A 15,761-nucleotide genomic window follows, 5' to 3' on the forward strand; every position below is an offset into this window, starting at 1 on the left:
CCGGTTAGCCACTGGCCACTGATATAACTGCCCTGGCTGAGCTAGCAAGAGCGGATTGCGGTTAGCACAACGGATTGCAACTATCAAGTGGGGTTGGTTGGTTGATAGAGAAGCAGATGGCAGGTTGCGGATCGTGTGTCTCCTGCTTCCTGTGTCTCTAACCCAGCCGCCAGCGAGACTATAGTGGTATGACTCCCCTATCTATGGCTCTGTTGGTGTTCCTTTTTGGCCTCATTATGTCCTGCATTCTTATGTGGGGAGCGGGAGCTAAGACCCCGCATGCCACCCTGGATGACAAGGACTTTCCTCATTTTAGCATTAAAAGTCCCGTGTCCTGGGATCCCCCTCAGACCAAGCAAATCTGGGCAATTGGTCAGCCCAGCAAAGCACATGCTGTAGGATTTCTTTCTGAAACTATGAGTTGGTAACAAATATTCCTAGTTGTTACCCCTTCATTTCAATGCTGGCTTGGTTGGTAATAGGATTAAAGGTCACTTTTCTTTCAACACTTGGGAGTCATTCTTCATTACCCCACTGGAAAGGGTTCCTGGCTGCCCCCTAGAGTGACAGGGGCCACGAGGTGGATTCCCACACATCCCATGCCTCTCTCTGAAGGTCAGTTCCGTGCCCATCTGGGGCATGTCCTGCAAATGTTGGCAAGTTTTACGGAACTCACTTAAAATAAACATTTAGAACAGTTTCACGTTTACAGAAAAATTGCAGATAGTATAGAATTCCCACATAACACTGCGATTATTAACATCTTACATTAGTATGATACATCTGCTGCAATTAAGGAACTGATATTTATCATAACAAAGGTCGGTACTTCATTCAGATTTCCTTAATTTTTAGCTAATGTCCTTCTTCTGTTCTGGGTACCACGTGACGTTACTTCCCATGCCTCCCTAGGCTCTTGGCTGTAGGTTTCTCAGACTGTCTTTGTTTCGACAGCCTCGACTACTCCATTCGCATGAATGTATCGGCTGGTGCTTGGTAACCTGGCACTCCCTCCTAGTAATCCAATGATATCATGACTCTTTGGGGTCACCTAAACCATAACATCTGAGCGAAAACTGAGTGTCACTTAGCAAGCAGACTTACACAGGTAAAGCTTAGGTCGAACACGTTTTCCCTGGATCAGGACAAAATCAAACTCCCTGTGCTTGTCTGTTGCCACAACACACCCCTCCACCTCTCTTCCTGTGAATACAGACCCTACTATCCGCAGTTAATGCTGGTACCAACCTCACCCGCTCCAAGACAATGGAGTTTTGTGCTGCTCAGGTGGTTCTTCTTTCTCCTTCCTTTGTTTTCTTCCTTCTTGCTGCTGTTCTTGGCTGGAGCTTCAGGCAGTGATGCTGCTCGCCTCCCTGTCCCCAGGGGCCCCTGAGCGCAATCGTTACTTCAGGCTCATGAGCTCCCAGCTGGATTCACAAAGGCTGTCCTCCATCACAGAGGCCTCCCGGGCCCCCATCAAATGCGACAGAGTGGTTTTTACACAAACACTATACTTGGCAGATGTCACCTCAACAAATCTGTGACTTGATTCAAATTGAAATTCCATCTGATACTGAAATTGGCTTGTTCTAGCCTGACCTGGCTGGAAGTCTCTGAGAGGATTTCATGTTTGTGGAAGGTCAGCATCCAACACAGGTGAGAACGACCTCACTCAGTGTGTCAGTCAGAGCCCACCAGGAGACAGAAACCACGCCAACTACTTTAACAGAAAAAATTAACGCAAGGAATGTTGACTAGGTAGGAGCTGTCAACTAGATTAACAGGCAGAAACGAGATGCAGGTTCTCGTCAGGTTTCCCTCCGGTAGTCATCAACCTGCTGTTTTTTTCTTTCTTTACATAGTTGCTGCCAGAATGTGCTGCCGCTTGCATGGCTAATGTCTATTTGCCTCGTATTTTAAGATGAGAGTCTCTTTTGAATGTGTCCATGCAGTTTCCACTCTATTCGCCTGACCCCGAGGTTGACGTTACCTCTGTCCGTTAAGGAGATATTCCCTCCACATGGAAAACGTTACACCAATTCCCTTTGTTGTAAGATCTTGCCATTACTATACCCAGATGCCCACAGGAGGTAGAGATCGCAAATGGGTGTCATTACTGGCATGTATATTAACATTTTGTTCATTTTATGTAACCTATCCAGACCACTTTAATAGCCGTAATTTTAATCCAGGCGTCCCCGCCTCCAGGCAGAGGATCCCATCCTTCCTGGAATGTGAGTGGCCTTGTTCTGTTGGAGGCCTTTCACACTCATTTCTCCCCTTTCTCTTCCAGAGAGAATTTCAAAATTACTGAAATAAGGAAATAATGTCATTGTTATGTATTGGAGACTTAATGTGCTATTTCATGCAGTTGTCGTTCTGCTTGCAAAATTGGCTTAGATTATTTTGAATTATATGAACTGTCAGAAAAGCTATACCAGCAAATGATGGTAATGAAATATTTTTAAGCAGAAAGGAAATGGAACTGACTGACTCACTGATGCATCTGAGTTGCAATTTTTGTAGCTGTTTCTAAAAACATTTTAATAAAATTAGTGGTGGTGATCACATTGTGGCAGTCATAAATGGTAAAAGACAAAAACCTAAATTTTTCCAACTGCATCAGAATCTGAAAGCTGAGGGAGGTGCCAGAGAAGCAGAGTTCTAGAAAGCTCGCAGGAATTTAGATAAACCAAGCAGAGTTGTTCTAATCCGATCTTTTTTATTTTGTCCTTAAAATGTTTTTATTTAAATGTATTTGTTCCATATCTTCCTTAAAAAAAAAAATAACATGAAAAATTTAATGTCTCCTTTGTGCCCTTACCCCACCCACCGCCCTCCCTCCCTGAGGTAACCTGCACTGAAGGTGGACTTCTATGGGGAGAAGGAATTTTTTCCTTCTTCCCTTCTATGTTCTTCGGCTGGCCTAATAATTAAATTGACATAAGACAGATTAACAGGAGAAAAACAAATTTAATTTCATACATATGGAACTCAAAGGAATATGAAACTCAAAGAGGTGACCAAAGCAGTCAGCTTTCACACCTTTTAAAGAAACAATTATTTGTGAAAAATTGACAAAGGGGTTTGGGCTTGGGGTAGCAAATCAGTGAAGTAACAAAGTTTGTTTATTCAGACTTTTTGGTCCTGAATTCCCTATCTCTGGTGACAAAGATGCTTTTTACCCTCCAGGTGCAGGAAGACGACGCTTCCCATGGGGAATTTCCTGCTTTCAGGGGGACAGAGGAAGGTCAGTGTCCTTCTTGTACTTGGCTGTTTCTTAAGTAACTTTAATTCAAAATAATCAATATGCCAAAGTGGCTGGAAAAATTTGGGGTGGCCTGTCTTGAACCCCATCACATCACTCCCATCCATGTGTTCTATACTTTTATGACATCTGCAAATGTATCCACAAACAATAGAGTATTGTTATCTTTTTTTGAAAATTTGCATACATAGACTAGACTTGTGCTGTAATACCATTCTGCAGTTTGTTTCTTTTCACTCAACATCATGTTTAGACCATCATCCCTGATCATTTGTGAAGACCTAGTTCCTGTCTATGGCCTAATAATTAAATCTGACAATTAAGTTCATTCACGAACTCATCCTAGAAAATGCTACATACCCCATTGCCAAATATCACTACAGTCACCTTTGAAGTACTCCCCTTGGGAAGCTATGTACCGACACCAGAGCCTAGTCCACCCTTCAAAGCAATTCTGGAACTCTTTTTCTGGAATGGCCATCAGAGCTGTTGTCATATTACCCTTGATGTCCTGAATGTCATCAAAATGTCTTCCTTTCAATATTTCCTTTATCTTCGGGTAAAGAAAGAAGTCATTGGGGTCAGATCAGGTGAGTAGGGAGGGTGTTTCAATACAGTTATTTGTTTACTGGCTAAAAACTCCCTCACCGACAGTGCTGTGTGAGCTGGTGCATTGTTGTGATGCAAGAGCCTCGAATTGTTGGCGAAAAGTTCAGGTCGTCTAACTTTTTCATGCAGCCTTTTCAGAATTCCAAATAGTAAACCTGGTTAACTATTTGTCCAGTTGGTACAAATTCATAATAAATAATCCCTCTGATATCAAAAAAGGTTAGCAACATCGTGGCAACCAGTTTGCGAACCTAATTGTCAGACCTCTTTCTAACTGCTGTCTAGTATTACATTTATGATCACACGATAATTTATGAATCCAGCCTTACTGGTTGGACATCTATGCTATGTCTGATTCTTTGCTCTTACGATGAACACCCTTGTATGTGCCTGTGGGAGGCAGTCTCTGAGATCGCCCAATGACCCAACGCCCACGTTCACGCTCTTACATAACCCCTCCCACTTCAGTATGGGATGGATGTATTGCCTCATAGTGAAAAAGGCAGCAGGGGTGATGAGATGTCACTTCTGAGACTAGGTTATGAACACTAGTCTCAGATATGGGAGTCCCCTCTCACTTTCTCCTTTGCCCATTTAGAGGAAAGACTGAGTCAAATTCATTTGTGAATTTGAGGGGAAGCAGTTTGTCACCCCAAAAATGCTTTTTTGGTGATTATTTGAAGCTGGGTGTTTTTAAGACACAAAAGACACAGGAGGAAACTTTGACCTCTCCCCTAAATGCCTAAGAGAATTTAGAGGATGTGCTCCAGGAAGGGAGCCACCATTATAGGTAGCCATAGTTTAACATGAACTGGGCGTGCTAGACAAGGAAGCTAGCGAGGACTGTTGGGTCAAAGTCCTGTGTCCCATGGTTAAGATGGCTCAGCAAACATTTACCAAACATTTGCTTTCATAGGAATTGCCTTCCTCCCCTTTGAAGTCCCAAACCACGACACCCACCCCTTCTCTTTAGCTTAAGATGGCATACAAGCCTTAACTGGGTTTGTCCTGGGGTCTCATATTCTTAGGGAACCCCTGTTTGGACATAAATAATAAACTTGGTTATTTTCTCCTGTTAAGCTGTCTCATGTCGATTTGATTATTAGGCCAGCCAGCAGAATTCAGAAGGGTAGAAAGAAAATTATTTTTCCTCCTTTACAAATTATTTTGTTGCTTAATAGACTGGTCATTTTGGTGCATCAAGAGGAAGTCTGGCAAACACGCATCTTTTAAGATTTAAAAATTTTTTTCCGGTTCTTCCCAATGATCGACCTTCCCGTTAGATTCCAATTCCAATCCCACTCACCCCTCCATGACCCTGTCTGCCCTCATCTCCACTGGGCCCCCTGGAACGCTGACCAGACATTAGCAAAACCCCATCTGCTCTAGTTCTCATCCAGCTTCGTCCTTCCTCTCCCCGAGGCCGCTTTCCCCAGGGTGGGAGCTTTCTCAAGCCGCCAGAGGTGCCTAGGTTCTCTCACACCAGCCCAGAGAAGGCAGCAGCGCCCTCTTGGTCCCTATGTTGCTTCTAGACTACTCTCAGTCCCTTGCCTCCCTGGGTCTCTCTTCTCCCCTTGAGGGTTTGTGTGCGTCTGGCTCACTCTTGCTCTATATGTCACCCAGGTCCTAACTTGGGGCTTTCTCACTGCTCACAAAGTGAGTCAGTTCCTTGGCCTTCCACTCTAGTGTCTTGTGCCCTCATTCCCTTGGCTGCATTGCCTGGACTAGCCACACACTCATGAGCCTCTCTATAAACATGCGGCAGCCCTCAGCCCCCACTTTGCAGCCACTAACTCTCCCATCAACATTCAATGCCCAGAACCACAAGAACCACTGTCTGCGGAACCCACCCGCCTTCTGTTCCCTCCAACCTACTTGGACTCCCCTCCTCAGCCAGCTTCAATCTGTGCCCTATCCTAGGCACCCTAACAACCCTCTGTACTCTGTTGTCTTTGCTTAGCTGAACCACAATTCAGATTAAGTTCAAAGTCAACTCCCAATGCTTCCCTCTAGTATCCCTTTTATGCCGTTACTAACATTGAGTGATGCTAGTTTCTCCCGGAAACCACACCACGTGTCCAGTCCATTTGTTCTCACTCTCCAAGACCACCTTCCCAGCGTTCCTCACACACCAATTCCTTGTCCCATCTGCCCCCTAAGCTGGTGACCTACAGTTCCCCTGGGGAAATAGAAGTGATCTGGAGAGCACTTCTACATGCTCCCTCTCCACCAGCACTCCACCCCTCATGGTAGGGCAACACCCTTCTCCTCCTCTCCTGATGACATGTCCACTTTCTTCTTATTGCATATTTCTGGCTCCCTCTTTCAGGAAAATTCTTCAAAAAGTTTTCTGTTTCTGTCTCCAATTAATTTTCTATATGCTGTTGTATTAAAAAAAAAAATCAATCGAGAGAAAAGCTGAAAGAGTAATTCAATGAACAACCTCTAGAGTTTCAAAATTTATCACTTAGTCGCTGAGATCTTATTGCTCCAAACACTAAAGTTATTCAAATAGTTCTCAACTGTGATCTGCAGACCCTGGGGGCCGCACGGCCATTTAAGGGGACCCCAAGTCACAACTGGATTTACAAGATGTGACCGACACTTGCACTGATGGTTAAAAAGCAGTGGTAAAAGCCTTAGCAACAATTGTCCTGGTTACCATTATATTCCTCAATGCTGTGCACTCAATTAAAAAAAAAAAAAGCCAATCTCACTTAATGTCCTTGATGCAGTAAAAGTAATTTTATTAAATCTCAACCACTGAGTACATATTCTGTGGGATGAAGTGGAAAGCATGCATAAAGGATTTCTGTTGCATTCCGAAGTGCAATAGTTGTCTCCAGGAAAAGCACTTGTCTGGCTGGCTGGTTGCCTTACAACGTAGTTTGTTTTTTCTTTTTTCTGGAAACATTTTTATTTGAAAGAATGATTGACAAACTATGGTTAACACAAACTATGGTTAAGACTGCTTGGCAGTCATGATTAAAAAAAATTAACCAAGTGAGCCTGTCATTTCAAGGAAAACAACTAGCAGTATTTGTGGCCACTGATAAAATGTGAGCTTTCAAGCAAAAATTAGAATGCTGCAAAACTTGTATCCACTACCATGTGCTTGACAGCTTCCGATTTTTATGAGGTTGTTAGTGATATGTAATTTTTAAATATTAAATAATGAAATGTTTCAACATTTGGAAGATCTGCAGAACTTAAGGAATATTTTCCAACTATGTAATGTATGGTATAAATCATGCATGGGTTAGAGGTCCATTCACAGTGCAAGATAAACGGATTTAATGTAACTGAGTAAAAGAAATGTATTGATACATGATTCTGATTCAACATTGCAATTAACCGTTGAGAAACTACCACTGTAGTTTTGGTGTTATATATCAAATACCAACAATTAACTTCAAAGGCTATTCAAAATATCCCTCCCTTTCTCAACTACTTATCTATAGGAGGCACGTTTTCTTTATGTACCTCAACCAAAACATTTATTTAGGCCTTCTTTCGCTCAGCAATGTTTTCCAGTTTTCAGTAGTGGTCTTGGACACCTTTTAAGATACAGTCCTACATATTTTATGGTTTGGGTATTACTGTAAATGGACTTATTTTATTTTCCAATTGTTTGCCACTAGTATTTAAGAATACAAACACCTAAAAGGGTCTTCAGACCTAAAAAGAATCAGTGAACTATTAATAGCTCAGTATGAACTTAATTTTGGTGAGTTAAGCATAGCAAAATATAAACCTATTAATGTTAAAATGATGTCCACACTATTTTAAAGTACAGAACATTTTTTCTTCTTCAAGTCCTAATTTTTCCTCCCAAAATACGAATTGGACAGAATAATGAACCTTCACGTACCTACATCAGCTCACGCCCAATGTTGTCTGAGCTTTGTCTCCCCTCGCTTTCCTTTATTATTCTGAAGCAAATTCTAGGCATGATACAATTCCATCGTAACAAGTTCCTTGTGGATCTCTAAATAAGAACTTGATGTATTAATGATTCTGAACTGCAATATGACAAGCTTTGTTATCAGTTCCCCACTGAAGTGTGGATGTTGCTTTACTATAGATTCTATGCACTATTTTCACCCCCAAACAGCAGTCATATTCTGTCCAATTCCCAAGACTGACCACATATTCTGATCTTTAGTGTATCTTAAGAAATTCACTTAATGTTTTTCAGTAAATATTAACTCCCCAAGAAGTCTCTGAAATACCTGAAAAAAATAGTCCTAGCAGGGACTAGACGGCGTTAGGCTTCGTCTCTCTCGCTAACTCAGAACAGTTTGGGGGCTTTTGCAGATCAGTCTGTTAAAAAGGTTTCCAAGGCCACCTGTGTGTGGAGCGTGATTCCTGATGCCGGTCATGAGCATAGGATAAGGTGGCGGTGACACAAGCAAGCAGGTTCTTCTGTCCTCACAAGTCATTTCTGTGGCACTTCCATAGCCTAATGCTCCCTCATTTTGGTCTATTAAATTTTACAATCTGCATAAAGTAATGAGTGTTTTAAATAACATACATAGGCATGCCAGGAAGGCCATTTACTAACTATAATTTATATTTTGAAAAGTTTATATTCATTAATATGTGCTGGCCCAAATTAGTTCAGTAAATTATGGTTGTTGTCACTTATGAAAATAAGCATGCAGGGACAATACCGTTAGCTGATAGTAATTTATTACCCACCCCTACCCAGATCCAGCCAGGCAAAGTGTCCATAAAACTAGAGTATGTGAACAAATCAAGTGATTAAAAAGTAGTACACAGGGAGAATCAGAAGAGTCAAGCAAAATGAAAGGCAATACTAACTGGTACCTCCCTTCCCATTCCTTCCACCGACACCCCCAATCCTCACGGCCCAGAAAGAAACCACACCCTAGGAACAAATCGTGTGTAAGCGTTTTTTATTCAATTTGTAAAGGACAGTTTAAAAACAAAATGTTAGTAACACTCTTAGAACATTGGTTTGTTCATTTGACATTTTCTCAGTATTCACCAATTTTTATTACAAAAATCAGAAAAGTAAAAATGTATTACAATATTTGCACAGTGTAACCACTAGTCAGTCACCTAAATAAAAGCTAATTTCTATAAAACCATAAACTTAATGCAGTTTTATTAAGAGAGATTTAAAATTCTCTCAGTTAACTGGATATACATAGTGGTATATATTTTAAAGCAGAAAACCCCCCAAAAACAAAAACAAGGAAAAAAAAAATGTAAGTCAGAATAGTCAGTTAGTATTTTGACCTGACAGTTCCTACGAATAGTAACTTCTGCTACATATAAAGAAAACCGTTACCTGTGGTAAAAATTCTAGAGACAAAGTAAGAAATGTGTAATAAAAACAATCAGAAGTCAGTCCTAGGCTGCACATGTTTTCAATGAAATCCAGGGGGTGAGTTACATCATTAAAGAAGAGACCACTTATGCCCCAAGCCACTGTGTGTCTACAAGTAAAACCTTCACCACATGACAAGTTGCAAAGTTTCAATGAAAAGACTTTGAAAAAGACAAATGTTCTTTTCTTCATACAAATCACTGCAAGTAATCTTTATAAGGCTGGACCTTGCATAGGGAAATAGCTGTCTCTGTCAAAAACTCGACAGGAAGGAGTAAAAGCAAGCTTTTCAAAATGATGCCCATGTGCAGAGTTAAATTAGCAGGTACCTCATTTACTGCCTCTAATTTATCTTCATCAGATATAATTTGACAAAAGGAAAAATGGCAACTTATGGTGTGACAGGATTCAAAACATTGAGACTGGCAGCAGAAAAATTAAATTCCAAAAGTGCATCGTGTAAGAGGCCCACTATCCTGTGGAAGAAACACCTATGCACTAAATAAGCCCTACTCGAGCATTCACTAGGGACTCACGAGGAACTTGTCAAATACAAGTTCATTTTTTTCAGAAAGCTAAAGTATATATATATAAAAATAGGACAAGTTGTGGCATTCCTTTAAGTTGATGTTACATTAGCATTCTGAGTTGGTTACCAGGAAGGATTAATGCATCCAGACAGAGCCCGGCCACTTGTCTTTTAAGAGCCGTGGTAAAGGTGCATGGTGCCCAGGATGGCACTGTCATATCTTTCTTCCACCTTCACAGAATTGGAATGCTCTATTACACTATTAAGCTCAGGGATGCTTTCAGCAGTGTCCCCAAACCCGTGGTAATGTCCATAGTGCAAATTTTCCCCAATATCTTCCACCCAGGAAGGTCTGTTAACTATGCAGCTACTTGGACTTCCATTCAGGTGCAGAGAACCGCACATCTCAGGGTTAACACTCATCATCTTTTCTGGCTCCTCAGTTCCATTAACACACAGAGAACCCTGGCTACTCGGAAATGGTGGTCCTGGAACTAATCCATTGCTAATTCCATTAGATCCTGTTAAGCACTGGTCATTCCTGCTTTCCATCCCATTGAGCTGTGTCGTGGAAGGGAAGTCCAAATGTCCATTGATGACACATCCATTTGTCAATGTATTCGATACGGAGCTACTGTTTTTCATATCTGCATTAAGAAATACACCTGTCACCAAAATTCAGAACCAGAGGGGAGGAGAAACTATACAATGCTTCATGGCTGCTACAATTTAAAGAATTCATTTAGTTTCTTTTGTTTTTTTCTTTTAAACAAACCAGTTCCTTTTCCAAAGTAAAAACTGTGCATAGGAGGATTTAAAGATAAAATTCAACAGTAGCATCTGACTAGTAAAATAGGAAACACTTATAAATTTCAGTAGTGCTGGGGAGCCAAATTTAAAAACTTTAGCTGACAAATATACTGCATGAAAAAGACAAATAGTACTGAAAAGCCGTCAAAAAAAACCCAAACTGTTCTCATTTTAAGACTACTCTCAGAGCGGTTTTAAAAATCACCCCTGAAAAAGTCCAGCAGAACTGAATGTAAGGATTCTCACATAAGGGTTAAAATAGAACACAAACTTCTCCAGCTCTTAACACCAAAAGGAAAGTGGTTGATGAAGCAGGTGAATTAAGGCAGCCCCTCGGACTAGGCGAGGCAGCGAGTGTCACACTCCACAAGTCAGGGAAGCATACACAGGACTATGAACAGGAACCGGTTTTTCTTAGTGACACTCACATCTACACAGTACTTCTGCAAAATGCCACAGAGCAGCACTGCAGAAAGCAGAGTGCAGTGACTCCAGGAAGGAACTAGGGCTACTAATGGTTCTCAGGCACACGGTCTTGGGCCACCAGCAGTTCTGAAGAGTTTCTTCTGAGTCCAGCAATTAAGGTGAGTATGATATCCAAGGCTCCACTTTATTAGGCTATTTTCAGAAACCACTTACGTTGGAAAAATGTTGATAGCTTAAATATGCATATATAGACATCCATGAAGAGGAGATGTCTTACAAAAAAAATGTCAATCACAAAACATTTGGGCACATGGGACTAGGCAATTACAAGATTATTTTTCTGTATAAGGAAACTAGAGTTAATATTCATGTTCACAGGAATTCACAGAACAGTATAGAGAATGATCTAACATTGTGTCTTGTTTGATAATACTAAACTTTATCCCAAGGTGCTATGCTATTAAAAGCAAGGTATGATACTGAACACAGAAGCGCTGAGTTCTATTTTGTACATCGAGCATCCTAACATGTCTCCCACCATGTGACGAGCCCCAGAAAGGGCTGACTTTCCGGTTCACCGTCTGATTTGCACACGGGCATAGGTTTCTGTGTGTCCTCCAAATCTCCCTGCCAACAGCTTGTTTAGTGAACAAGAACATCTTCTAAACATTACACCTGTAATCATCAATTTTCTAGCAATTTAAGTGACAATTGTAGTTTAATAACTGCTATAAATTCTTCAGAGGATTATGAATTTTTTTTTAATTAAATGACAGCTTTTCTAGTTAGTTTAAACTCAGGCCGAGAGAACAAATGTTTCAAGAACTAAACATGACGTAAAATAAAAAGAAACAGAACAAGTTGTTCCCAGGGAAATGTTTATATTAATGCTTTTTCTCAAAAATAAAGTATAAACACTATTTCTAGGTGATAAAACTCATGGATATGATGGCAACCTTGATAGTTATTAAGACAAATAACTGATATACTACTAACAAATATGAAAATTATATTTCCGGGTGATTGGGCCTGCAAAAGTAAACAAACTCTGCCTCAGAAATCTGAGTTAACAAAACTCACTTTTTCATTTAACGTTCACTGTATATACCGCTTTTCTTTAGTGCCCAGTTAAGGTATAAATTAGTTCCATTATGCAATCTCAAAACCAAGGTTAATTGATAACCTCACATCGCTATGGAAAATCTAATAAAACTGAGCAGGAAGATAGCAGGCACGTTAGACACTAAGACATCACCCAGCATGGCTGGGACGCGCATCCCACTGGCCATATCCAATATGCTCTTTACTCTGTTCCAAACCGCCTTTTGGGACTCTTTTCCCTCTCACCCATTTGCCTATCTACTGCAAGAAATTCCTAGCGATCTGAAACTGTTTATTCAGTCAGATAGTGTTATAAATGAAATGATGGAAAGTATGGGGAATGCTTACTGGGCATCTGTTATATGGGATGAGCTGAGCTTGAAAAGATGGGCTTTTCAATGTTACCAGCTTGGCATTAAATTTAACTTGAAAACCCAGGGAATTAATGTTTGAAAATTAAAGAGTGATTACTTCTGCCTTTTTAAAAGCATGTAGCAATGGTATTTTTTTTAAAAAATTGGCTTTGAGTTTTGTTATTTATTTTTAGCTGAGGTCTTTAAATGTACTATCCAATGAGAATTTCGAGAATTTCCCTTGGAAAATATACTCATTTCATTTAATTATTTGGCAAAAATGTGACTCCACCCATAACAATTCTATAGCTTCTAGAAAGATGAAAAGAAAATGTGTACATGTTTTTTCATGTTAATCTGGGAAACAAAATACGTAATCTTTTATCTCTAGTGAAGAACTGAGCATAAAGACATAATAGTAAAACTTTTTAAAAACCAGTATCTATTTCTAAATATATTAACATGTTACGAAAATGGCTAAAATGTTTTCACGATCACCTAAATAAAATAATGGTAGAAAAAAGCACTGAATGGATAGATCTTTTTTCTATAATAAATGCTAAAAGAAACAGAGCCTTTGCATTTTACAATTGAGAATGACTATTGATACTAAATTTTTAATATACTAAAAATTTTAGCATATAAAATGTGTTTTGTGAGACACATTGTTCAGCATTTTACTAGACCTAGAGTGAATGCCACAGAAACCAGATCAAGGGTGTCAAGTGAAAAATTCCCCATTGGTGTGACTGATTACGAGTCAAAACCACAACATTTACTAGTTCTCAATGTTTATAGTGAGTCACTTTTTGCTGTTTATCTCTTTGAAATTACTAGCAATAGATGTTCACCCAAAAATTAAAAATGCAAAACCTCATTAAAATTAAACAAGGCACATTAAGCAAAAGTTTAAAATCAAGAGGAAGATTGCACTTATATTTTTCACATCCATAGAATGCACCAAAAACACTTATCCTTGTATCTACAAACTTGCCCAAGATACGCAAATTATAACATTCTTTAAAATGCTGGACAACGAAGTGCGAAACTCATTTGAGAGAAACTTATGTTAGAAATAATATGCATACTGATTCTTGCAACGACAAGGGGTCTGCATTGCTGAAACAGTATATATTTCTATTTCTTTTGGTCCAACAGAACCACCCTCCTGCTGTTTGGTGTCTTCGACCATTGGACTGTTGCTGCAGCTAACGGGAAACTGTCCACTCCCACCTGTTACAACAGCAAACTCTCTATCGACGTGCATTTTGTCAGCATCATCTTCCGGCTCGCCGTTCACTAGTGGCATGGAGTAATCCAAGCTTTGAGCTGCATGGAAGACAAAGGCAATTTTAGATCCCCTGTACATAATGACTGTAAGACAAATGTTTGTCATTCCTTTTTGTCAGAGCACTCCAAAATTGTCAAATAATTTCATAATTACAGATTATTAATGAACTTAGTACAATACCAAGAGACTTTTCCACAATAAGTATTTCCTAAAGTGTGTAGTTTCAATTAAAAGTCATGGAACTTCAGATACCTATTCTGGAGTTGCTTGAAGGCATAAATTATTGTTTAAGGGTGTCATTTGGCCAAGAGAAAGCAGTTATTCAACCCAGAGACATTTATAAATACTTTTTTAAAATTCAGCATACTCTGTATTATGCCCCCAAAAGTTCTTTCAGTTCTTTTTCATAAAGAAATACTGGGACAATTCTTGAATAACCTAAAAACCATTAAAATGATCCTCAAATGTACAAAAATCACTAATTTCAGTAACAGAAAATAAGGCAATAGCCAAGACTCAAGACAGGCTTGTCAATACTGTCCCAGTGTGGTACTAGCTCTGTGCTTCAAGATACAAAAAAATTGGAAACATTTTTTAAGTCTTAGTTCTAAGATATTTGGAGTTGAAGCTATGTATGTACATTTCTTATAATCATTCTGTATCTGGGAGAAAAGCTAATGTGCACACTTAACCACTTGTCCTCCAAGTATTACATACTCCGGGCAGAAACTTCTCCCTGCAAGCACTAGTAATTCCCACTTCTCAGGAGCAGCCATTCTCATTTGATGTATGGCTTTCTAGTCTTAAAAAGCATGCATTTTTCTCAAAACCAGATCCAAAAAATCACTTTTATGCCTTCCTTTTATTCATTGATCATGGCATGAATGTATTCTATCAACTAAATTCAAAAGAATATATAAAATTGAATAATAATCCATTGTAGGGCTGTATTATAATTCACCCACCACCAAACTCCCCACTGCTGTCTGGGTTGCATCAGTTTCCTTTTCTATCATGAATACCATAATTGACATCCTTATAAAGGCACCTTTGTGTGCATTTCTGGTTCTTTACTCACATAAATACCCAGAATTTTGGGGTCAAAGGATACAACAAACAACAACTTTCAGTGCTAAATAATTCTTTCAAGTAAGCATTTAAAAGCAATTGTGAACTTTCCATCTTTAGTTTGCTTCTAATTTACTTTTAATTACTTCTAATTTTAGAGGAATACAAATCATTTTCAATATAGAAATGAGTATACCCGACCCAGATTATTCCAACTGTTAAAACCAAAGATAACAGTCTTAAGAGAAGCAAAAACTCTGAATTAGCATGTGAGAAATTGAAACTGATTTGTGTAGTTGGGAAAAAACAAGCCTACATTAAACATGGCGCCAAAAGCATTCTAAAGGTGTCTTTTCCACTCAAAGCTTTTTTTAATCCTCCACAGACCCCAAATCAGTGATTTTTTTTCATTATGAAACAAGGTACTTTCAAGAAATCAGTGGTAAATAGGCCATCTTAAAGTGTGTGTGGCGGGGGTGCTGGGGAGGGGTGTTCCTGGCACCAGTTGACAAAATCCTCACCACCTTCAGCGAGTTCCTAGCCAGTCCTTTGAGGTGAGGAAGCTGCAGTCAGCACGGGGTCTGGTTTCCCCTTTTCCAGTCTCCAATGCCCGATAAGCCAAATCAGGTAGTTTCCTGAGAACTAGTGCAGGTTATCACGGCAAAACCACAAACGTCCTGGTAAGAAAGACTTCACTTGGGGATACAATGCAGCTTTAAATATCCATACTCTTAACGTTTGGCTGTTTTGAAATTCAGGTGCCAATGTTCCCTGGGGAAAGTGGCAACTGGGTTTTATCTGTAATTTTAGATATCTGAAAAGCCGGTTAAAAAAACCTGGCAGATAAGACATGAAGTCCCTCCCCCAACCCTTCATAATAAAAACAGTGCTGTCAATTCACTGAGCCCAGTAACTAGAAAGAATAGTACTCGCATCAACTAAGTCCACTT

At 39.7% G+C, this 15,761-nt stretch overlaps 1 protein-coding gene across 1 annotated transcript in view; it reads right to left on the reverse strand.

Annotated features, from left to right (window-relative positions):
* Nucleotides 1-8,785: 8,785 nt before the first annotated feature.
* ANKRD10 (ankyrin repeat domain 10) overlaps nucleotides 8,786-15,761 on the reverse strand; it is a 32,833-nt gene continuing 25,857 nt past the window's right edge. The window contains exons 5-6 of the mRNA XM_033103744.1: nucleotides 13,686-13,781; nucleotides 8,786-10,409 (exon numbers count right to left, since the gene is read on the reverse strand). Coding sequence (XP_032959635.1) covers nucleotides 9,934-10,409; nucleotides 13,686-13,781 — 572 coding nt within the window. The 3' untranslated portion in view covers nucleotides 8,786-9,933. The remainder of the gene's footprint in view (nucleotides 10,410-13,685; nucleotides 13,782-15,761) is intronic.

The sequence above is a fragment of the Rhinolophus ferrumequinum genome, chromosome 4 (genome assembly GCF_004115265.2).
Source record: "Rhinolophus ferrumequinum isolate MPI-CBG mRhiFer1 chromosome 4, mRhiFer1_v1.p, whole genome shotgun sequence".
Lineage (NCBI taxonomy): Eukaryota > Metazoa > Chordata > Mammalia > Chiroptera > Rhinolophidae > Rhinolophus > Rhinolophus ferrumequinum.